Below are 24,800 nucleotides of genomic sequence, written 5' to 3' on the forward strand. Positions count from 1 at the left end.
CAGTCTCCAGTATGACTGATGTACAAATTAAATCATACGAATTCACATTACATTACAGTCATTGCAATTACTATACACTCATCACTGGTTCAGTATGTCTGCAGAAAGTATGGTCCTACATGAACACAGAGGGAGTTTCTGCACGGCCCCTGTGTCTTTCTGGGGTGCTGTGAAAGCAGGGGTGCTGTGTCTTTGCATGTCTCTCCACGTGGACTCCCTCAGGACCAGATAAATAACGAAGATAAGTCATATTAACAAATTGGAAACTCGGAATTCAGATGAGATGTGAAGTTGGAAGGGCGTGTCTATATACAAGTGACACTTGAAAGGGATAGTTCACCTAAAAATGAAAATTCTGTCATCATTTACTCACCCTAAAGTTGTTCCAAACCTGTATGAATTTCTTTCTTCTGCTGAACACAAGGGGAGATATTTTGAAGAATGTCGGTACTAGACACTAGGAGAAAAAAAATACTATGGAAGTCAATGTTCAAAATATCTTCTTTTGTGTTCGGCAGAAAAAAGAAATTCAGACAGATTTTAAACAACTTGAGGGTGAGTAAATGATGACAGAATTTTCATTTTAAAGTGAACTTTAAAAGCAGCCTTTTAAACATAAAAAAAAAATCATACTGACTCCAAACTTTTGAACGGTAGTGTAAAAAAAACAAACAGATTATAACAAAAAATCAAACCAAGTGTCATATATTTTAAAGGCGATGATCTACACATTTTGTTGCATCTGTGTAAACTTCAGGGAAACTGATGACACTTGGTTTGACATCATATTATCTATGCAATGAAAATAATTTTAACTGTGGCTTAATTGTCCAAATACTGTTTGTAATCACTTTAGTAGACCACCTGTCTTGTATCATTTCACCCTCGAGTATAAATTGCACAAACATGAAGTGTAGTTTTTTTTAGTATGAAAGCAATTAAATGAAGGAAACTGTAATTCTTTGAAATTATTAAACCAGGCAGATAACATGACACACATATTCTACCAAACTTTATGCAGACTTATTATGATGTCCTTTAAGGTGAATTTTAGTAAAAAAAAGTGCTGTAAAAATCTGAAAAACTATCTTCACTGCAAAATAAATTCCCACAATTGTTCCCAAAAACAATCTCTATAGCGACATGGAAACATCAAATTACCTTTTATACTCAGAATCACAATAATACTCATCATTCATCTCTATAATATCACACATTACGTGGGACAAAATATATATTTTTATTTACAACCACAGAGAAGAGTAGAAATGTTACAAACAAAATGTCATTTAAAATGAATATTTGCTCCTGGGTAAATAGTTTCCTCAAAAGCACATCTCAAGGACTCAGCAGGCCAAACGGAAATGAGTTTAATCAGCGATTATATGACTAATATTGTTTAATACTTTAATATGACGCTAAGAAGACAGTGGACAGGATGTCCCAGCTTATAGCCAAGTCTTTCAGATGACATCTTTTGTTACAGTGCATGATTCTTAAGTGCTCAATGTTGATCCGGAAAGCAGATAGAATTCAGTTTAATCAGAGTTATTATTGTATTGTTGAACATCTAATCGAAACAATTATTTTCAACTTTTTTTGATTGATTTAACTTGGAACATGGGGTCACTGTGATTTTGCCAAGACAGACATATTCCTGGATCAACATAATTTGTTGATCCTTGAACAACATTCCTGTCTGAAAATGTAATTCTAACTCTATCCATACCCCTAAACGATAACTCTATGATAGGTGAATAACACTGATGTAGAAGCACCTAACCCTGCAAGTTGGAATGTTGATCCAGGATCAACAAAGTGGTTGATCCAGGAACATGTACTTGGTAAAATCACGCTCACTGGAGGTTTTGACTGAAACCAATGTCAAAGACAACAAGATTAATGAGTTAAACATATACTGAGTAAACATATGCAAACCACCTTGGAGATGTTTTGCAAAATGCAAAATTTACAGGGAGCAATTCACAGAGTAAAGGCTATTATTACTTGAAACTACACTCTCAGAAGAAAAGGTTCTCTGTAGAACCTTACAGGATTCTGTCGGGCGCTTCATAGCTATATAGAACCTTTTAGAGGTTCCCATCATTTTATGGATTTTGTTTTAATTCATTTTTATTTGTATAAAATGTTATGAATTAAACAGCTTGTAAACATACTTTATTACAAGAAAATACGAAATAACCCATTAAATATGAAAGTATTGCGCAATCATTTAAGATATTTCTCCTTATATAGAACCTTTTAGGTATAAAGCGCCCTTTAAAATGGAGTCAGGATCCCTAGGGTTCTATATAAGGAAGGATCCCTTTTTTTCTAAGAGTGTAAAAATAAATAAATAAACTGTTGTAATGTTAGACTATGTTTTATGCTATGCTCATTTCATTGTATTGTTAATTAAATTGTATTATAATATATATTGTTGCATATGATATTGATTTGTTAATCACATTGATCAAGGTAAACTAAACCTGCTAAACTATTGGTTTCTGACTGAAATGAATTACATTGATCCAGTATATAAATAGTCAGCTAAACATCAGGACTACAGGACTGATATTGCTTATTTTTACATTGCATTGTCAAAGTAAGAAAAAGAAATTACTATTTTAATTAGATAAATCACACCATACTGCAACTGTACATTGTCATTAATGTCAATTATGTGGACACTGTAACACTTTCCTCCATGTTTTTTTCTACATTCATCCATCTTCAGTGAGTCTTCGGTCAGTCAGAATCCACCAAGAGAGAGTTCACGCAAAGAATCCTTCAGTCCCCAACATTCTCCATGCTCTTTTGTGAATACACAATGTGGTTTCCCTCGCGGTCCAGCCGGTCCACCGCCACGCTCTCAAACGCCCTCCTCATTAATGGGTTCTCCTCTAAAACCTCATTAAAGCTGTCCACACTGAGCGAGTAAAGTCTGCAGTATGTTTCGGCTCTGACACTGGCTGTACGACGGCCACGGGTCAGTAGACATATCTCTAAAAAAAAAAGAAGAGGAACAAAACAAATTTAGATTAAGCTAAAATCTTGTATCGAATCCTAATGCATATTGCGCTATTATCTGACTGAGGAGGAACATTTTATATATATGAAGAGTTCATTTAAGTTCAGTAATTTCACTTAAATGGCAATGAAAATTACCTATTAATTGTCATTTAAGTGAAATTACTGAACTTAAATATACGAGCTTGATAAAAATGATCATTCTAGAAGAAAATGTCAGATGGCACTTAGAGGCTTTTGCATCTGAACTCTTCATATATACCATGGTCTGTCTGAATACTCGATTCTGATTGGCTGGAAGGTGTGCAATAAAACTCTTGAATGCACAGGTAGTTCCAAGTCAGTTGAATCACCGGTCTATATTAATCCGCTGTTTTCATTGAAGCGCACACACATCACGCATACGTCACTCGCACACAGAGCAGAGAAACTTATCAACGCTGCCCCGCGACTTTTAAGTAATAAAATAGCTTCGCTACTGAATCGCTACATTATATTTCTCAGCAAGGAGGGGAATACATTGCTTTTTTTTTTGTCATTTATGTCATAGCTTCGTTGTTAATGGAGAGAGAGGTGCTGAACAGACACAGTTTGTACACGCACTACTTTATCTCTGTGTCTGATTCAAAGCGGGCAGAGTGCCAGATATAACTGACGGAAATAACCGTCAGTTCTCTTACGAGAGGTTCTCTCGTATTGCGTAAGCTAGCTTACGCTGCGGGGGAAAGTCTCCTTTCACGAGATACTGAAGCCAAAAATTATCCTAATTTTTTAAACTTTGTCAACGCAGTGCGGCAGCCTGCAGACCTAGGGCAAGCGAATCGCGTGCCCATTGGCTGCTCTGCGGCAACTGCAGCAGCCTATGGCTGAGCCTTGCGCGTGACGTCACGTCCAATGAGCGCGCTTGGCGCGCTTAGTGCGTCACAGCCCGTCATTAGGGGTGTGGCTTAGAGTATATAAGCAAGGAACAGAGGCTGCTTCGCTGATTTCTGTCTCTTCAGCGAAGCTCTTCGCATCGCTGATCTCCGAGGAAGCCGCCGTTGAATCCAGCGACCAGCACGCCGAGGATCTCAGCCTGAGGACGCCGGCCGCTCGCCGCCTTCAGCCTTCCCTGCCTGCTGCGCCATCCGGCACTTATATCCTTTTTCTGCTCTGTTTTGTGTGTGTGTGTGTCCGCCGCGACACACTTGCATCTAAAAGAGCGCGAGGCGTTGTTTCAAATGCCTCGCACATCCTGTGGCTCGTGCAGAGCCTCGCTCAGCGACGGAGACCGCCACGTGCTGTGCGCTCTCTGCCTGGGTTTTGACCACGCTGTTCGCGCTCTCTCCGAGGGCGGCTGCGAACAGTGTGAAGATTTACCGATGTCGACCCTACGGGCTCGACTCGCTAAATTCGAAGACACTCCATCTTCCCCGGCCGCTTCTTCCGGGCCACGAAAGAAAAAGCGTCGCTCTCAAAGGCCGCCGGAACTGGACGCTACAGCTGAGCGCTCGCCGGAACCTCTCCCGCGAGCCTCGCTCTCTCCTTCCCCCCCACCCTTCTCCGACGCGCAGCGGCCGGCCACTGCCCGCACTGCCGTCGCCCTGGGGGATGATGCAGATGATGCCGCTGACAGCTGCTCTCTGCTCGCGTCTGACAGCGAGGAGTGGTCGGGCTCTCACCGCTCCGCCCCCTCTACTCTGGAGTCTTCTCGAACCCGCGCTAGTGTTGACGCAGAGCTTCTCCGCCTCCTCACTTTAGCGGTCGAGAGAATGGGACTGGATTGGTCTCCACCTAAGGAGCCGGAGCCCAATCGCCTTGACGGGTTTTTTCTGCCTAGCCGCCGCCCTGCGCCTGCCTCTAGGTCAGCACCCTTCCTGCCTGAGCTCCACGCCGAGCTCTCTAAGTCCTGGAACGCTCCGTTCTCCACCAGACTCCGCTCGCCAGTCTCCTCGGCTCTCTCCCAGGTGGACGGAGCCGCCGAGAATGGCTATAACGGCATCCCCGCCGTTGAGGATGCTGTGGCAACGCACCTTTGCCCGCCGTCTGCTAGATGGCGCTCAAAGTCTGCCCTGCCGTCTAAAGCCTGCAGGACCACTTCAGCTCTCGCCGGCCGCGCTTTCGCCGCCTCCGGCCAGGCTGCTTCCGCCCTGCACTCAATGGCTATTCTTCAGATCCTTCAAGCCGACCTCCTCCGTGAACTGGACGAGAAGGGCTCGGATCAGTCTGCCTTTACCGATCTCCGCAGCGCTACGGATCTCGCGCTGCGCGCTACCAAGACCGCTGCTCAAGCCATCGGCAGATCCATGGCCGCGCTCACCGTCATCGACAGACATCTATGGTTGACGCTCGCGGACATGAGTGAGTCAGAGCGCGCTGTGTTTCTGAACGCACCACTCTCGCCCACCGGCCTCTTTGGCCCTGCGGTCAGCGGAATTGTGGATCGGTTCTCTGAGGTACAGAAGGCGTCGCAGGCGATGGACCTCTTCCTGCCCCGCCGTTCGAGCTCAGCCACAGGCCGCCCTCAAACTCAGCCTCCTGTGCGCAGCTCTAACCAGCGCTCTTCCAGGCCCCCCAACGCTTCGCAGCGGCGCCAGGGCAATCGCCCCAGGTCGCGCTCGACCAGCCGTCACAGACCGCCGCCCCCACGGGGCCCGCGGTCCAAGATCGCGTTGAAGCCCGAGCCCGCGAAGTCCTCCTAGCATCCGCAAGGAGGAAAAGATGGTTGAGTCCCGCTACGGCCGGACCGCCATCAAAACGCACAGCTCTGTCAGTCCCCTATGTTCAGGCTACTGCAGCAGCACACACCGCAGCCAACGAGCCAGTAATTACACTCGCTCGCCTGCACACAAACGCCGTTTTCACGGCGACCCAGATAAATCTCAAAAAGAGTATAAGTGCTTTAAGTGTAGAAAATGTGCCCACACCCATGTGCTCACTGCTTCACACAAGTGCAATCCCCATGGTAACGCGCCCAGAGCGCTCTCTCATAAAGCGGCCTCACACCGCTCGAGCACTAAATGTAGTAAAAGTGCCCACACTTCCGTGCTCACAACTACTCGCTGCTCGCTCTGTCACTCAGTTACCTCAAATTGTTACGGCTCAAGCCGCAGGGGTTTTAAGTGTAGAAAAAGTGCCCACTCCCGTGTGCTCACTGCCTCACACAGACCAGGTTCCCATGGCAACGCGTCCAGAGCGCTATCTCTTAAAGCGGAAACTTTCCGCTCGAGCATCAAGTGTAGGAAATGTGCCCACAGCCCTGTGCTCACACCTGCCCACTGCCCGCTCTGCCAGACAGGTTGCAAACCTCATAAAGCCCCCAAACACTGGCCGTGTCATAAGTGCATATCCCGCGCCAGCTCACGAGCACGCGCGCCCACTTTCAGACACCATAATCCCCACGCCGCCCTCGCGCCTGGGTTGTTTGACAGCAGTTCACGCTCCATCGTCCGAGATCGAGCTACTAAATTCTGCACAGTCGGCCAGCCCTGTTCTTCTGCCCTCGTGTCCAAGCATCGGCGGCGCGCGCGCCGCCCCGTCTTCTCTGATACAGGTTCCCCATCCCGCGCAACGCGGCGATCTGAACCCAGAGACCATTCGACCCCTAGCTATGCATGCAAAAGCATGGGAGGCTATTCAGGGCGCGTCAGAATGGGTGCTCAACACCATAAGACACGGTTATTCACTCCAATTTGCTCGTCGCCCTCCGCGCTTTCTAGCGCAGACGGAAACGAAAGTGAGTTTGGAAACAGCACATCTGCTTCAAGCAGAGATAACAAAGCTGCTGCGAAAAGGGGCCATAGAACAGGTGCATCCTTCTCTGAGCGAGTCAGGCTTTTACAGCCGTTACTTCCTCGTTCCCAAGAAGGACGGAGCATTAAGACCTATTTTAGATCTGAGACATCTGAACAAAGCCCTCATGAGACGGCCGTTCAGGATGATTACAACCAGACAGATCCTCGCGCAAATTCGCCCAGGAGACTGGTTTATCTCTCTCGATCTGAAGGACGCTTATTTCCAGACCCAGATAACTCCCCGTCACAGGCCATTTTTGAGATTCGCCTTCGACGGTCGAGCTTATCAATACACAGTCCTGCCGTTCGGCCTGTCTTTAGCACCCCGTACATTTACGAAATGCATGGACACGGCTCTCGCTCCCCTGAGGAGTCAGGGAATGCGAATTCTGAACTACTTGGACGATTGGCTCGTTCTAGCGCAGTCAGAGACAGAACTTATGTCTCACAGAACAGCGCTACTCGACCACCTGGAGGTTTTGGGTCTAGCGGTCAACTGGACAAAGAGCTCGCTCTCGCCCCGGCAGTCGATTTCCTTTCTCGGAATAGAACTGGACTCGGTGGCGATGACGGCCAGATTGACGGAGCAGCGCGCGCGCCGCATCCAGCGCCTCGCTGCATCCTTCAAAGAAGGCAACCGGGTTCCCCTGAAGGCATTTCAGCGCATTCTGGGGCATATGGCCTCAGCTGCAGCAGTGCTTCAGTTGGGTTTACTGCGCATGCGCCCGCTTCAACGCTGGCTGAGAACGCGCGTATCCCATCGAGCCTGGGCGACCGGCGGCTCGCTAATCAGAGTGACTCAGGTCTGTGTCTCAGCCCTGCAGCCCTGGCTAGCAGCCGAATGGTATCACACGGGAGTGAATATGGGAGTGGTCTCACACCGGAAAGTTGTCTCTACAGACGCGTCCAACCTAGGTTGGGGAGCGCTCTTCGAAGGCAGACCGGTCTTTGGCCACTGGTCAGACCAGGAGAATCTCCTACACATAAACTGTCTAGAGATGCTCGCGGTCGAGAAAGCGCTCATGCACTTCCTCCCTTTCCTCCGTGGTCACCATGTTCTAGTCCGCACGGACAACACTTCAGTAGTGGCCTATGTGAACCGCCAGGGCGGTGTCAGATCAAAGCAACTCTGCGCCCTGACGGAACGCCTCCTCGTATGGGCTCAGCACTCTCTGCGCTCTCTGAGAGCATCGCATGTGCCTGGCCATCTGAACGAGGGCCCCGACAGACTGTCCAGGGACAACGTTCCCCCTGGGGAGTGGTCTCTACACCCTCAAACAGTCCAGTCGCTGTGGCGCCGCTTTGGCAGAGCGAAAGTCGACCTCTTTGCGTCAATAGACAACGCACACTGCCCAGCGTTCTTTTCAAAGAGCGAGGACGCGCTGGCCCAGTCTTGGCCCAGCGGCCCGCTATATGCGTTTCCGCCAGTCTCTCTGCTGCCTCAGGTCATCGAGAGAGTCAGGAAAGCGCGCCACACAGTGCTCCTCATAGCCCCGTTCTGGGGGAACCAAGCTTGGTTCCCGGAACTCATACAATTGGCAGACTCAGCCCCCTGGCCGATTCCGGTGCGGAGAGACCTTCTCTCTCAAGCCCGCGGCTCGATTTGGCATCCCCACCCAGAGCACTGGTCTCTGCATGCGTGGAGCCTCAACAACTACATGCTGATCTACCAGAAGGGGTGATGAACACGATCATACAATCTAGAGCCCCCTCCACGAGGCGGCTCTACACGTCTAAATGGTCTGTGTTTAACAAATGGTGCACTACCAAAGGGCTCAATCCACAGACATGTGGGGTCTCGCAAGTATTGTGTTTCCTTCAAGAGCTACTGGACGCGGGCAGGTCCCCCTCCACGCTCAAAGTCTATGTCGCGGCCATTTCAGCGCTCTCTGTGTCAGAGCCGGGCCGCGCATTAGGAAGGAACGAGTTGGTCATCCGCTTCCTTAGAGGAGCGAGGAGGATGAACCCCCCGCGACCCCCTTCGGTTCCTATGTGGGATCTTTCACTGGTCTTAGACGCACTGAAAGCACATCCCTTTGAACCTTTAGAGACTGTGGATATGAAATACCTCACGCTCAAAACCGTTTTTCTGATAGCACTGTCTTCAGTAAAACGTGTGGGAGACCTTCACGCGTTATCCACTAACGCTGCGTGCCTCGAGTTCGGACCTAATGACTCTAAAGTTATTCTCAGACCGAGGCATGGGTACGTCCCAAAAATTTTGGGCACTCCCTTCAGAGCGCAGGTCATTTCCCTCTCAGCCCTGCCGATTACTGGCTGCGAGGCAGATAGTCACCTCCTCTGCCCAGTTAGGGCGCTGAGAAGCTATATTTCGCGCTCCGCCGCCTTCAGGCGTTCAGAGCAGCTTTTTGTTTCGTTTGGCGGGCGCACCAAGGGTCTCGCCGCCTCGAAACACACTCTGTCCAGATGGATAGTCGATGCTATCGCAGCTGCTTACGCATCTAAAAACCTGCAGTGCCCCTTGGGCATTCGGGCACACTCCACCAGAGGCATGGCCTCATCGTGGGCGTGGTCCAGTGGGATTCCCATTCATGACATTTGTGCAGCGGCGGGCTGGGCCTCCCCCTCCACATTTGTTAGGTTTTACAACCTGGAAGTTCCCGCTTTGCAGGCCAAAGTGCTATCAGTCTAAGTCTCGCGTAAGCCAGCCCACTGTCTGTGCGCGGGCTACGCTGCTGATTTAGCTCTACTGGTTGAGCTACACTATATGGAAGTGTTAGTTGGACCGGCTGTGCCGCTCCCTGCCCCATATTATGTGCTTGTGTACTGTGGTATCTGGCCGCCCAGCTCCGTTTCGCGTTCCCTGGGCTTCCCACGGGATTCATTCAGGATGCTGGGCGCGCGCACGGCGTTGACAAAGGTGTTCCCGCAGCGTAAGCTAGCTTACGCAATACGAGAGAACCTCTCGTAAGAGAACGTACTCGGTTACTAACGTAACCTCTGTTCTCTCTAGAGAGGGAACGAGTATTGCGTAACCCGCCGTGCTCTCGCCACGAGCTCATTTTCGCTTCATGCGACAGAAACCAGCGAAGCAGCCTCTGTTCCTTGCTTATATACTCTAAGCCACACCCCTAATGACGGGCTGTGACGCACTAAGCGCGCCAAGCGCGCTCATTGGACGTGACGTCACGCGCAAGGCTCAGCCATAGGCTGCTGCAGTTGCCGCAGAGCAGCCAATGGGCACGCGATTCGCTTGCCCTAGGTCTGCAGGCTGCCGCACTGCGTTGACAAAGTTTAAAAAATTAGGATAATTTTTGGCTTCAGTATCTCGTGAAAGGAGACTTTCCCCCGCAGCGTAAGCTAGCTTACGCAATACTCGTTCCCTCTCTAGAGAGAACAGAGGTTACGTTAGTAACCGAGTACGTTTTACCCTTACGGTCAAATATTGCGCTGCAAACATCATTAACAGCTTTAAGTTGTCAATGCTTGCAAATGACCATGGTATAAGCGGGATAATCCACGGCTAGATGTGCATTAAACGATTTGAATGCACTTTGTGGAGGCAATCGTTTCATGCACATCTTGCCGTGGATTATCCCTTACATACAGTAGCCTACTGTGCAAAAGTTACTGACTTAAAACCATTTTTTGGGGGGGATATTAACATGCCTAACTTAGGCATGTTAATATCCCCCCAAAAAATGGTTTTAAGTCAGTTATTTATATATTTTGCTGTAGTGTGTCAGTAGGAAATATCAGTTTACATTTCCAAACATTCTTTTTGCCATTAATTGTAATAATCCAGTGAGATTTCTGTATGCACAAGGAGTCTGACAGCAGCCAGGATGATCTGAGCTCACCATCATCAAGTCCGTCTGTGATTACATGAAGAAACAGAAAAAACTGAGACAGACTAAATCTAGAAGAACTGCGGGAACGTCTCCAAGATGCTTGAAGAAACCTTCCTGCAAAGCTACAGTACTGTGAAAAGTTCTGGCACTTGTGTTAAAATGCTGTAAAGTGAGAATGCTTTCAAAAATAAAATCACAAATTGAATTTATTTATGATTTAACTTCTATTAACTAATTCAAATCAATATATGGTGTAACGACCCTTTGCGTTTAAAACGGCTTTTGTCCAGGTACACTTGCGCATAGTTTTTCAGGTAGCTTTGCAGGAAGGTTTCTTCAAGCATCTTGGAGACGTTCCCGCAGTTCTTCTGGATTTAGTCTGTCTCAGTTTTTTCTGTTTCTTCATGTAATCACAGACGGACTCGATGATGGTGAGATCAGATCATACCGGCTGTTGTCAGACTCCTTGTGCATACACAAATCTCACTGGATTATTACAATTAATGGCAAAAAGAATGTTTGGAAATGTAAACTGATATTTCCTACTGACACACTACAGCAAAATATATAAATAACTGACTTAAAACCATTTTTTGGGGGGGGATATTAACATGCCAAAGACTTTTGCACAGTACTGTATATATCCTACTTTACCAGCGTACATAGAGTGCACTCGCATAAAGCAATTTATACTATAAAGAAAATCTCAGCAGTGGGATTGTATATATTGTCGCAAAAATGTAAAATGTATAATCGTACAGCTCTATATATAAAGTTGGATATATAGTATATCAAACTTTACCAGCATACATACAATACATACTAATATAATACTAATAGACCTATAGCAAATCTGAACTGCCTGATTTTTATTTTATTTTGTCTCAAAATTGAACTACATTATCATACAGCTCCATATATAAAGTTGAATATACAAGTATGTCCTGCATACATACAGTATCCTCGTGTAAAGCGATATATAGTATATATCAAATCTCAACTGCTTGAATTCTACTATATAACTATATTATCGCTGTGGCGAGCAGGACGAGGCCGGGGGCCGTGAGAGAGCGGCGCGAGGCCAGTGGCGTGATTACTGATGAGTGACACCTGCGCGACGCACCGGTCTCGCATCTCTCACGGAGGAGCGGAAGCATAAAAGGGGGAGCGACGACAGTGGAGATCGAGAGAGGAACAGGCCTGGACTTATGTTGTGTTTTGTTTTATTATATGTGACCAGTCGTCCGTGAGGGGCTGCTGTCTTTTACTTTACTTTCGTTTTGTATTTATTTTATTTTTGGTATTAAAATCTGTCTGAATGTTCGCCGGTTCCCGCCTCCTTCTTCCCATATCATTTAACCTCGTTACACTGGTGCCGAAACCCAGGAAGAAGGAGGAAAGCGCTGTCAAAGAGCCCTCGCCGCTGTGGGGAATCCACGGTGCCATCGAGCATGGTGAGCAGAGTCCGTCGCCATGGACGCTAGAGGCGGTGCGCTGCTGCAGTGAGCTGCCGGGGGGACGGACGAGCTCGCTGCCGGCCGCTTGGGTGCTGGAGGGGCGGCTGCCGTCCGTGAGGGAGCGGAGGAGTAGCTGCCGTTCGCCGTGGGCCAGAGCCTGTTGCCATCCGCCATGATGGGGAGGAGCAGGGAACGGGGGACTCCTGCCGACTCCCCGTATCTGGAGCAGCCATCGCCATCCACCAGGCGGCGGAGTGTCGTGCCATCCACCGATGGCTATCCAGTGCCACTGCCAGGCACCGCGGAGAAGATTGCCCAGCTGGTGTAGGGCCAGATGGCAGCGCGTTATGGGAACCGGACCAAGATTTTTATTTTTTTTCCTCTCTCGCCTCGTCTGTTCCATACCCCCAGGTGCCGCGGACAACGTGACCGGTCCCCCCGGAGAGGGGGGAGTAGAGCACAGTCTCGTGGGTACCCCCCGGCCTGCAGGGGGCGATAGGGGCCGTGAGTGAGCGAGTGGCGCGAGAGATAGCGCTAAATCTGAGAGATACGAGACCGGTGCGTCGCGCAGGTGTCGCTCATCATTAATCACGCCACCGGCCTCGCGCCACTCTCTCACGGCCCTCGACCTCATCCTGCTCGCCACAATCGCCCAGCTCTAATCTATGGAAGTCAGAATTGTGAGTTATAAACTCAGAATTGCAAGTTATTAAGTCCGAATTGCGAGAAAGAAAGTCCGAATTCTGAGATAAGTTGCAATTACCTTATTAATATTTCCATGGCGGAAAACATGCTTCCATGCTAATCTGTTAAGTGACTATAAGGCATTAACATACTGAGATATTATAAAAATTAACATCATGATTGTCTGTAAAGCTGCTTTGAAACAATGTGTATTGTGAAAAGCGCTAAACAAATAAATTTGACCTGACTTAAAAGCATCTAAGGAAAAATCAAACTCACCCCCAAAGTAGCAGCCGTCATTCAGTAGCTTCTCTTTATTGTCATGAGTGATTACACTGACACAGCCATGCTGGATGAAGTACATCTTACGACCGAGCGTCCCTTCACGGATGACCATATCGCCCGGCTGGAAGACCTCGAAGCGTAACTTTGTGAGGAGCACCGTGACGAAGTGAGGATCAGCATTTGCGAACAGTGGCATGTTAGCTACCAGCCCACGGCAGTTAAAGTTCACTATCTCCTGCAGGTAAAACACACAATACAACATGGATCAGGCACATAATCCATCCCAATTAACACACATCCGCACAGAAGTACATGGATTTGTCCTATTTAATTGAGACATGCTAAGAGATGCTAAAAGGGATTATATTTGAAAAACGAAATAGATAATAATGGGAGGTAATGTGACACATTTCAGTGAAATAGGATATTCAACTCGCAACCATTATTATATTTAGCAACATGATTTACAATTAAACTTTTGGTAAGATTTTAGAAAGGCTACCTTACCTATGTATATTTTTTTATGTATATAACCATATATATATTATATACGTCACAAATAATATTTTTCTAAGGTCACTGTATGTAGTTTTTGTGTATGTCTAGTTGTAGTTGGTTCTAAATTTTAACAAATGTAGAACTAATCTTAGTAATAAATCATGATTTGCGTATGAAAATGTTTGCACGCAGGTTTTATGCATAAATAACCACGTAAACACTGTTAATGAATGAGACACAATGTCTAAATAGTTATATTGGCTATGAGTTAACAATAGCCCACACAGCCTTGGTGATGTCAACAAAAAAGGAAAGAAAAAGCATAAGAAAAACCTCTTTTAGCGGGTCACTGAGTTCTTCAAGGATATTTTCCTCATCAAACATCTTGCCCTGGAAGCGGTGCTCATAATAATCATGGATCCTCTGCCTCATTTCAGCTGGCAGCTTGTGGAAGGACATGTACTGTTCCACCTGCTTATACTGTAACAAACCGGACAACCAAATTGTTTACAAAAGAAAAAAAAAGTTTGTCTCAAAAATGCTTTAAAATAACAACCAAGCAACTAGTACCTTCTCTTGATATTGACGATGGGAAGCATCCAAGGACTGGACCAGGTTGGTGGCATTGCCCAGGAACATGGCGTAGCAGGTGGCGCCAATAATCATGCTGATCATCGTGAGCCAGACGTCAGTTGGTGCATCCGGAGCCTGAGCACCATACCCAATACACAGCATGTGGCTCATGGACATGAAAAGGGCATAGGAGTATTGGACGTCCCAAGTGGAATTCTGACAGAGAAAGATACATTTATAGTACGTAAATTTGAAGCAAAACTTAGGGTGCGTTCACACAGTTTGGATGTGATGTCACAAGGTGCGACCCTAAAAAGACAGAACCCTCTTCACCCTCATAGGAGCCACGTTGCCTTTTATAGTTCGGGATTTGCAGCAGATCTTCATTTGTGTGTGCAACGGGGGAATTGTTGGCATTGCCTTGACTCTTTTACATATTTGTGGGTTGGTAAAAATACCACCATACAATAGTGGCCAAAAGTGATGTCTAGAGGGGACCTTTGTTTTTAATGACCCTGCATGTTGAATTACATCAAAATATGAGGAAAATATTTAATATTTTTTAAATATGGGGGAAGAACAAAACTATGGAAACTTCTTTCCACCACAGAATAAAAAATAAAAAGGTAATTGTGTTTACATCTTTCAATTCTGACTTTTTTCTCAGAATTGCGTGATATAAACTCGCAAATACGATTTATAGTCAGAATTGTGAGATATAAACTTGCAATTGCGAGTTATAAAGTCAGAACTGCATCATATAAACTTGCAATTGCGAGTTATAGAGTCAGAATAGCGATATAAACTCGCGTTTCTCACAACAAAATTACTAGTAAGGCAAACCACAGCTACAGGTTTTATTTTACTATGAAAAAAAAAAAGCATAGAAAAACAGAGAGCTCACAGGAAAAAGCATACATAATCATAATCAATATCTTAAACATAATCAATTCTTAATATTTCATTGGTTCTTTCTTGTTTTTGCTTGTGTTCATAATTTCTTATGTTCTTATGTTCAGTTTGGCCAAAAATTATGTTGGTACAATATGGCATGTTTCATTGCATTATCACAAACAAACAAAAAACCTACGTAATATGATTACAAAATCTTAATAAAATTTTAATTTTTTAATTTTGAAATTGAGTGTCAAAAAAATACGTAAATGTTCCTATCCCGGACATCACTTTTGGCCACTACTGTATGTACGCACACACAGAGAGTTCATTTAGCCCAGCACACAGCATTGTTTTGGATCTTCGGTAAGATCCGTCACAAAATATGTGTTGCATAAAAGCTGTTTTTGTTTTGTATTTTTAGGTTCGGTCTTAAAAATGACAGTGTGAATGCTAAGGGAACCAGGACTAAATGGATAATTTTCTTTTTTAGTCCAGACCAAAAGAACTGAACTACAGGTGTGAACACACCCATAATGCTTTAGGACTTTATTTAGGGAGTAGATGTGCATTTTCTGCATTTCCAAACAAATTAGCACATTTTTTAGACATTCCCCAACAACCTCAAACATACCTAAACCTAAAACCTAAAACAACCTCATACCACCATGTTGTTTTTGGAGACCCAGCAGTTTGCTGGGAAGTCTTGCAACATGGGCACCATGAACTGCATGCAGCCATCCCAGTGACACAGCAACAGCATCATTCCTATCAGATTCACTATGCGAACCACTGCGCTTGCTAGGTCATAGGTCATATGGAAGATCTGTAAAGGAAGAAAAAAAGTGAGATGGTACAGTTAGAACAAGACCTGTTCTGAAAATGCAGTCACATTTACTGTTGTTTGGTACTATTTTTGGTGAAATCCAGTGATTTCAATAGGAATCCACACAATCAGGAATTTAAATTTATCATGCAGATTTAGCAAAGAGTTCAAGTTCGTCACACAAATTTGCCCAAAAAAGCTGCTTGGTTTAAAGAAGTGACTTTTGTGTGATCTGTGCGTCATACATCGCTTGACTACAGACCTTTAATCCTAATTATTTTTTCATGCTATGGCTGATAAATGGCAGTTTTTAAAATAAATAATAAAGCACTAAAGACAAAAATCCATTATTTTAAATTGGAAATAAAGTGGAAACTCACTGGAAACTTACCGGAAACATAAGTGGAATTATTATTATTACAACATTATGATGTACAGTATAAAACTGGATATTCATTTTGTGATAATACATTTAACAGTATTAAATTATTGTTTTTAAAGACTATCTATGAATGAGCATTAACAAAAGTAATGTGAAAACACTAAAGAAGAGATTGAGACTGAGATTACAGAAGTTTGGAAATGGTTGGAGGGACAAATAGCTCATTAATAGAATCTTGTTGTGCCTCATTTGTACTACACGTCAACTAACTCTCATTATAGTATTAGTAGACTGTCTGATTAATGTCTGCTAACTCTTTATTATGATGGTCCAACAGACATTCTACTGATTATAAGTAACTTTGCAACTACATGTCAGCTTAAAGGAACACTCCACCGTTTTTTGAAATAGGGCTTATTCACTTTCTTTCCTACATTTAGATAGGTGGGCAAATGCTTTTTTGTCTCAGTGCATGCATTGTTTTAGTTTGACAGGGTCGGCGCTAGCTTAGCTTAACATAATGAATGGAATCCTTTGTTGCCAGCTAGCATGTCCTGAGTAAAAGTGATATAAAAAAATATAAAAAAAACACCTAATTACTTCTTGTGGCCTGCATATTCACAACAAGTACAAATAGCGATGCAGATTAACACTAGGCGATTTCCTAGGCAGATATTGACTTATATATTAAGGACTATATTAGGGGGAAGCACAGGCGAAGCACTGCTACTTGGGCGTGATATCTTTGCGCCCAAGTAGCAGTGCTTTGCCTGTGCTTCCCCCTAATATAGTCCCAAGTCAATATCTGCATAGGAAATCTGCATCGCTATTTGTACTTGTTGTGAATACGCAGGCCACAAGAAGTAATTAGGTGGTTTTTTTTTATTTTTTATATCACTTTTACTCAGGACATGCTAGCTGGCAACAAAGGATTCCATTCATTATGCTAAGCTAAGCTAGCGCCGACCCTGTCAAACTAAAACAAAGCATGCACTGAGACAAAAATGCATTTGCCCACCTATCTAAATGTAGGAAAGAAGGTGAATAAGCCCTATTTAAAAAAACGGTGGAGTGTTCCTTTAACCTAACCCTAACTCTACCAGTCTACTAATACTCTACTAACACTCTAATAAGAGTTAGTAGACATGTAGGTGCAACATTACTTACAACAGAATATGTTAAAGGGTCAAAATAAAGTGAAACCATTTTGTCTTTCATTACTTTGCAGGTCAGTCTACAATTAAATGATGAAGATAGCATCAAAAGTGTTATTAAACTATTGGCAAGAATTCAGAAAGGCTACATTACCTACCTTTTTGCCATACATAGTAAGCCTTGGTGATGTTAACCAAAAAGAAAAGCCATTTCTGAGATGGAGCAAGTTATTACATAAAAGATGATCTGACCAAAACTTGAAAGAAAACCATAAGCAAACAGTCAGTTCTAAAAAATCAGCGGCATTGTGCATTTTAATGTTTCCCTCAGATTTGGCACATTTTCTCCAACTATGTTTCTTTTCTTTTTTCTATCCTTGTCTTAATTTCCTCTATCTGTTTCTCTTCCTGCTCCTTCACTCACCTCTTCCCACTGATGAATGTAACGTATTAATCTGGACAAGCGCAACAATCTGAGCAGGCTGAGGATCTTGGTGAAGCGGACGATGCGCAGTGCCCTGGCGGTGCGGTACACATCTGTCGACTCAAGCCGGGACTCTATATCCACTATCAGGAAGATGTAGTCCACCGGAATAGAGGAGATGAAGTCTATCGTGAACCAGCCTCGCAGGTAACGCCGACTGATCACTTGCGGGTCCAGGATGATTTGGGAGTTTTCTTCTTCCATAATGCCGGTACGAAAGTTGAAGACGAGGTCAGCCAGGAAGAGGGTGTCAGAGGCCACGTTGAAGGTGATCCACGGGAGGGTGTTCTGATCCTCAAAGAAGGTGATACCCCATGGAAGAATGATGAGGTTGCCCATCATCAGGCAAAGCATAACCAAGTCCCAATAGAACCTGTGTGTGAAGATGCATTATGTAAGGAACAAAAGATGGATTCTGCCTGGAGTATGTATATTAAAAGGCATAACTATAACCAAATGTAATTCAAATTAAAGGATGCACTAATAAAACAACAATTGATAAGTTGACAATTATTTTAATGACTGATACATAGCCAATATTAAAAGTCTGCAATATTTTATCTAAATAAATTGAAAAATGAAACACTAAAAACTAAAATCAGTGTTACTAAATGATTAGTGTTTTTAGAGATTAACTTAAATGAGTATTAATGACAGTAACAGTAAATCTAAATGTAAAAATAGGGGAAAAGAGCAAACAATTAAGTATCTTTATCATTATGAAGAGTTTATGTTGCCTCTAAACTGAACAAAACGTAGGTTTCCAAAATTATATAAAAAAATTAATTAGAGAAAAATTCAGTGCAGTATATCCCTGTGGTTTAAAGGTAGGCTGGAAACCTGAAGGTTAGAGCGGTCCTTCAGGGTGCTATACGGTGACTGTCTCTGTAACTTAAGACGCCGTCCTATAGCGCCGTCCCATGTTTCGTGGAAAAAGATTCAACCAGCCCCAGACATTTGCAGATAAATAAAAGATTCTCTTCTAAGAAACAAATATGTGACTCTGTAAAGCACACCTGGTAATCTATTATGGACAAAAAGCTTAAAATTACAAGTACAAAATGAGCCATTCATTCAAATAAGTGTCTACACACTTAGAAAAAAGGTTCATTGGGGTTTGACCTAGAACCCTAGGGTTCTTGACTGAATGATTAATGCCAAAAATATTGTATTAAGGAGAAATGCCTTAAATGATTGCATAATCTTTCAGTTTTACCAGGTTATTTCAATTAGTCTAGTGATAAAGTATGTTTACGAGCTGTTTAACTCAACTTAAAAATGAATTGAAATTAAATCCATACAATGATCCCATGATGGGAACCCCTAAATAGTTTTATAAATCCCTAACAGAGCCCTTCTAGGTTCTATATAAAACCTTTTCTTCTAAGAGTGAACACGACCTTGAGCAAACAGGCAAATTGCGTCGTGTTGCAAAGCATTCCTCTCCATGTTAATTACTAAAGAGGTAATGGAGAGTCGTGAACATACTGTACAGTATGTGACCGTTTAAACTGGATATGCAGTCTTTTGCGCACTACCGTACATGTGCTCAGCGGTTTGAAGTTTCCACATGTGGTCATATTTTCCAAAGCAGCGTCAGTCACCTGGAATGAGTGGGTGCTTGAATACAGTTTTTAAAAATTATATATATTTTTATATCTTATGGTTGTCATTTGACTTGTGTGAGAATGAAAGCAACAGTGAACAAATTGGAGGTTGTTTTATCAGTATCAGATGACAACTAATTGACATGAGCTATGGGTTCGCAGTTTGCACTAAAAACATAGCACTTAACATGGCACATAGCAGATTTGATCAAAAGGCATCCAGTATTTGATATTTCAGTAACACAATAAGGATTTGTTTCATTTTAGTCTTCCTATTTACTATTAAATTGTTTTATATCACTACATATCAGTACCATCAACCATTGAAAAACCCAAAACAAAAAGTCTTGTAGTTTTGTAGGTGATTCAAGTTGTGATACACCTTTTAACCTTCATCATATTTTCTAATTTTCCCATGTTTAAGTGTCCCAGTTTAAAAATGTATGTTAATGTTATCAGTAAGTATGGAGTTGAAGTAATTAAAAACAGTGTTAACAGTAACTGGGCCAGGAAATTAAAGATGCATTTGATCTGTTGATTAAACAGGAGTAATTCAAGAGGCTCAAGGGTTTGTTTTACTGTAGCTAAAAGGAAGATTTTGGCACATTAAACAAATTAAAGTAAAAAAAAAAAAAACAGTAATTTAACTGGTGATTCTAGTGTATCATTAAATTGTATTAATGATTCAAAATGTTGGTTTTGATCTCCTACTTCCGCACCAATATTTTTCGCTTTGGACTGTATGAAACAGGTGTGGAGATTGAGTTCTTATTACCGATCGTGTCTTGCTTTCTGAAAACACAATCCGTTTATCCTTTGACATCTTGCTGCTTTCTCTGCGCACGTGCTTCAGACAAAGAACATTAACCTGACACTCTGTAACCGAGTGGGACCTTCCAGCCCATCCATTACCGATGATAATGGTAACTCTATAAGGGAAAGCGCTGTAACTGACCTGTGTAGCATTGTGCTTTACTGTGGTGATTGAAATGTACGTGCTTTTAGGACCTGATTTGTGAGGACCTGAGTTGAGTTGTTAGATGTTCTCACATCACAGCCATTCACTATTGTTATAGACCAATGAGCCCCAAAAAAATATGACCACATGCCTAATTTACAGTTGGTCCTCCTCGTGCTGCCAAACCATCGTCGACCCGTTGAAGCATGGACTCTACAAGAGCCATGAAGGAGTCCTGTGGTTTCTGGCACCAAGACATTAGCAGCAGATCCTTCAAGTCCTGTAAGTTGTGAGGTGGAACAAACTTGTTGGTCCAGCACATCCCACAGCTGCTTAGTTTGATTGAGATCTGGGGAATTTGGAGGACAGGACAACACCTTGAACTCTTCATCCTGTTCCTCAAACCATTCCCCAACAATGTGTGTCAGGGTGCTTTATCCTGCTGAAAGAGGCCACTTTCACCAGGGAACACTATTGTCATGAAGGCGTGTACCCGGTCTATAACAATGTTTAGGTATGTGGCACGTGTCAAATTGACATCCACATGTATGGCCGGACCCAGGGTTTCCCAGAAGAGCATTGCCTAGAGAGCATCACACTCCCTACACCGCTTTGCTATCCCCCCGCAGTGCATCCTTGTGCCATTACTTCCCCAGGTAAACGTCGCACACGTACACGGCTTTCCACATTATGTAAAAGAAAACAGGAATCATTGGACCAGGCAACCTTCTTCCACTGCTCCAAGGTCCAGTTCCGACACTCACGTGCCAGTGCTCTCTTGGTGGACAGGGGTCATCATATGCACTGTGTTGTGGCACATTCCTCCCATAACAATCATTACATTTTTTGCGTGACTTATGCCACCGTAGACCTTCTTTTGGGTCGGACCAGACGGGATAGCCTTCGCTGCACTTGTGCATCGATTAGCCTTGGGCGGCCAACACCCTGTCACCGATTTTTGGTTTGTTCCTCCTCGTTGGTAAATTCTCACCACTGCTGACCGGGATCGACCAGTCGCCTTGCCATCACAATCTGGCCCTGGCTAAAGTCACTCAGATCTTTATTCTTGTCCATTTCTCTTGCATCCAACACGTTGATTACGAGAACTGATTGTTTACCATCTAATCTACCCAGACCTTAAAGGAACACGTCGACTTTTTGGGACTTTAGCTTATTCACCGTATCCCCCAGAGTTAGATAAGTCCATACATACCCTTTTCATCTCCGTGCGTGCCGTAACTCTGTCTAACGCACCCACCGCTAGCCTAGCTTAGCACAAAGACTGGAGGTAAATGGCTCCAGCTAGCATACTGCTCCCAATAAGTGACAAAATAACGCCAACATTTTCCTATGTACATGTTGTGATTTGTATAGTCACAGCGTGTACAAATAACAAGGTCACATGAGACACAACCATCTTCTAACCGTATACATACTGGGAACTATATTCTCAGAAGGCGAAGCACTGCTACTTGGGCGGAGTGATTAGGCAGACAGAGTTACGGCACGCAGAGATGAAAAGGGTATGTATGGACAAATCTAACTCTCTAGGGGATATGGTGAATAAGCTAAAGTCCCAAAAAGTCAGCGTTCCTTTAATATGTGGCCTTGTTAAGAGATGATCAAAGATATTCACTTCACCTGTGACTGGTTATAATGTTTGGGCTCATCAGTGTATATTAACCATCCTAATGAAAATAAATTGTATGACTTTTTTACACTATCTAAAGAAAATGTGAGTGGTGTTTGGTTTTGAAAAAGTCATCCAGATGGTGGTGGTTGCCAGAGCTGACTAACTGGTTGCTCTGTTCTGAGTTGTTGACGAAGTCAAAATAGTCTACCCTCAACTGTATCAGTAACAATAACTTGTTTATACCAGTTTATATTAACTAAAGATTTCATGCACGTCCACCCCAGCGGGCAATATCGTTCTGAGCTGCGTTTCTCAAAAGCATTGTGAATTCAGTTGATTGAAGAGACCATTGGTGGCAATGGTTCTACGATCTACTTAGGCCTACGATGCTTTTGGGAAAGCAGCCATGTTTATTATGTTTTGTCATTTGTCGCTTTAAATGCTCAAGCTCTTTAAAGCAGAATGGATTCTGATTGGTTGTTAATTATTTCATGATAAAAACGTTCTTAAAGTGATTCCAACTATATCATTTCTCTGTCATCATTATAGTTGTGGTGTGGACTCTGCAATTCTTTAACATTTAGAAAAAAATTTTAGAACTATATCTTTATTGTTATCGTTATAGGCCTAGTTATCGTCCTTGGTGTAAACTTATTCACAGTTATGTGGTTCATCTCGTTTTCTATGAGAAATGTACATGGAGCAGTGTTGTTATCATTAACATTAAAAATAATGATAAAAAACATTTACGTTAACTGAAATAAAATCAAAAATCCATACAAATATATTTTATTTCGGCTAGTAGCCAAGAAAGAATTTCTACTTTTCACTTTCACTTAAATTGTACTAAAATTACTAAAAACTAAATATAAGTATTTTTAAAAACGAATAAAACACAAAATAAAAACACAATATTTGACTAAAATTAAAACAGAAAGTATATTAAAAAAAATTATTCCAAATATAAATTAGTACTATAATATTATATTAATGATCCAAAAATAACACTTGAAGAACAAAACTGACTATATCAGTAGTACTCAGAATGAAAAAACACTCATGAAATGCCTTAAATGCCACAAACCTCAACAGTTGGTACATGAAACTTGACAAGGGTAATAAACCGATCATTTTAACTACAGGAACAAACTCGTCAGGACATCACAAGATAACAAGCAACAAAAATTTACAGCAAAATCAACAGCAGCTGTAAAATAAAACTAGCAAAATTATTCACGCCCCAGTGCATGCTGGGGAATAGCCAAACGGGTCAGATCCACTAAGCAATTGTTAAGAGTAAGCATATTTGAACTGGGGGAAAAATACAACTCTTTTGCGACTCTTTGACTGTTGTTTTAAAGTCAAACCAAAATATTTTTTTTAATGAAAAATTATTGTCTAGAGAATATTAAGTGAACTTTAACAACTAAAATCAAGTAAACTTGGTAATTTACTTGATCTAAGAACCATTTTTACAGTCACAACAACACTCCCCTTATTTGACGTTCTGCCAAGTCATATTTTCCCTTTCCCCTGCGTCACTCACCTGAAGTCACTATATGGATGTATAATCCACATCCCAAATGCCTTGATCCTTTCTTGCTCGGCAGCGACACCCTTCGCACTCCCAAACATCCGCAGCGAGAACTTGTTGACCCCCGGCTGCAGCATGGCGCCGAACTGTCTCTGGAGGAACGTGGATTGGTCATTGAAGACCCTTTCCTCTGATTCGGATGGCAGAGGTGCTTCCGAAGGCCCCGTTGACTCTGGCATGGCTTTGTCGGGGCGAGGTGGAGTGGATGGGGTCACGGTGGTCGTTGCTGTTGTGCCATCTAACCCTGCAGTCACCTCAAGGGACTTTGAGGTGGGACTGGCCCCCGAGTCTGTCTGTTCCTGTTGGTGGTTCGCAATGGACAGCAGCCTTCTGCTCACATCCTCTCCTCCTCGCAATAAAGTCCTCGAAGAGGAACGCCAGTTGGTTAGGGAGAAGGCACCTCTGGAGCGGAGCTTCGAGTCACCATTTGAAGCCGGAGGCTGTCCATATTCACCATCCATAATTCAGATCTGATGTTAATGCAGGTTCAGGTTGATGACTAATTTGACAGATAAATTGAGCAGAATCTCAAGAACAGAAGACATCATACTTTCCCAAATACATAATTTTGTACTTGTAAAGCATGTAAGATTTACTTACAAAACCTCAAGTGTTCAATATGAAAAGGTCTAAATGTGATTTTAACACTTCTTAAAACTCATACTCATAATGCAAACTTAACAGTTTTTTTTTTATTAAATAAGTTTGGGTTCTTTCTCAATTAATATACGCTGAGACAAAGCAATACAGGTCTAAACTAGCACTTTAAAACATGTATATTTACTGTATTACCAGTACAATCGGACTCTGGCGTGATCCAAAAACTTCCAAGGAGAATCCAGACGTTCCTCACTGCGTAATGCATCCGCCCTTGGAAAGGCCCTTTGGGAATAAGCGCAATTATTGTCAATATTATTCCCCTGTATCAACTTTCCATACATATAACATATCGCGCGCTGGCGAAACCTCCTCAGAATGAGCGCGCGGGTTGTCTTGTCATCAAATCACGCGTTAGTTATTAGGCTACACAAAGAACGGGATGAAACCCGCAGATGTTTGAGTATATAATCGGCTTCTTGATAGCAGGCGCTGTCTTTATCTCCCTCTCTGCTGACACCTGCGTGTTATCTGTTCAACAAGCTGTCTGGGTGAACAG

At 43.5% G+C, this 24,800-nt stretch overlaps 1 protein-coding gene across 1 annotated transcript; it reads right to left on the reverse strand.

Moving 5' to 3' along the window:
* Positions 1-1,201: 1,201 nt before the first annotated feature.
* On the reverse strand, positions 1,202-24,794 carry hcn3 (hyperpolarization activated cyclic nucleotide-gated potassium channel 3). Its single transcript, XM_084422982.1, has 8 exons — positions 24,437-24,794; positions 23,597-24,143; positions 17,793-18,225; positions 15,671-15,832; positions 14,110-14,328; positions 13,873-14,019; positions 13,036-13,276; positions 1,202-3,005 (listed from the first exon to the last, which is right to left on the reverse strand). The coding sequence occupies exons 2-8, from the start codon at positions 24,103-24,105 to the stop codon at positions 2,791-2,793; spliced, it is 1,926 nt and encodes a 641-aa protein (XP_084279108.1). The 5' UTR covers positions 24,106-24,143; positions 24,437-24,794; the 3' UTR covers positions 1,202-2,790.
* Positions 24,795-24,800: the final 6 nt, after the last annotated feature.

Source organism: Rutilus rutilus, assembly GCF_951802725.1.
Source record: "Rutilus rutilus genome assembly, chromosome: 11".
Taxonomy (NCBI): Eukaryota; Metazoa; Chordata; class Actinopteri; order Cypriniformes; family Leuciscidae; genus Rutilus; species Rutilus rutilus.

What these genes read in the sequence shown, in the direction of transcription:
- hcn3 (XM_084422982.1), bottom strand. Translation starts at nt 24,105, where the DNA reads ATGGATGGTGAATATGGACAGCCTCCGGCTTCAAATGGTGACTCGAAG. An exon ending in ACATTCATCAGTGGGAAGAG is followed by an intron (nt 15,833 to 17,792) that starts GTGAGTGAAGGA and finishes CTTCCTTTACAG; the next exon opens with ATCTTCCATATGACCTATGA. An exon ending in TCAGTGACCCGCTAAAAGAG is followed by an intron (nt 13,277 to 13,872) that starts GTTTTTCTTATG and finishes TTTTACCTGCAG; the next exon opens with GAGATAGTGAACTTTAACTG.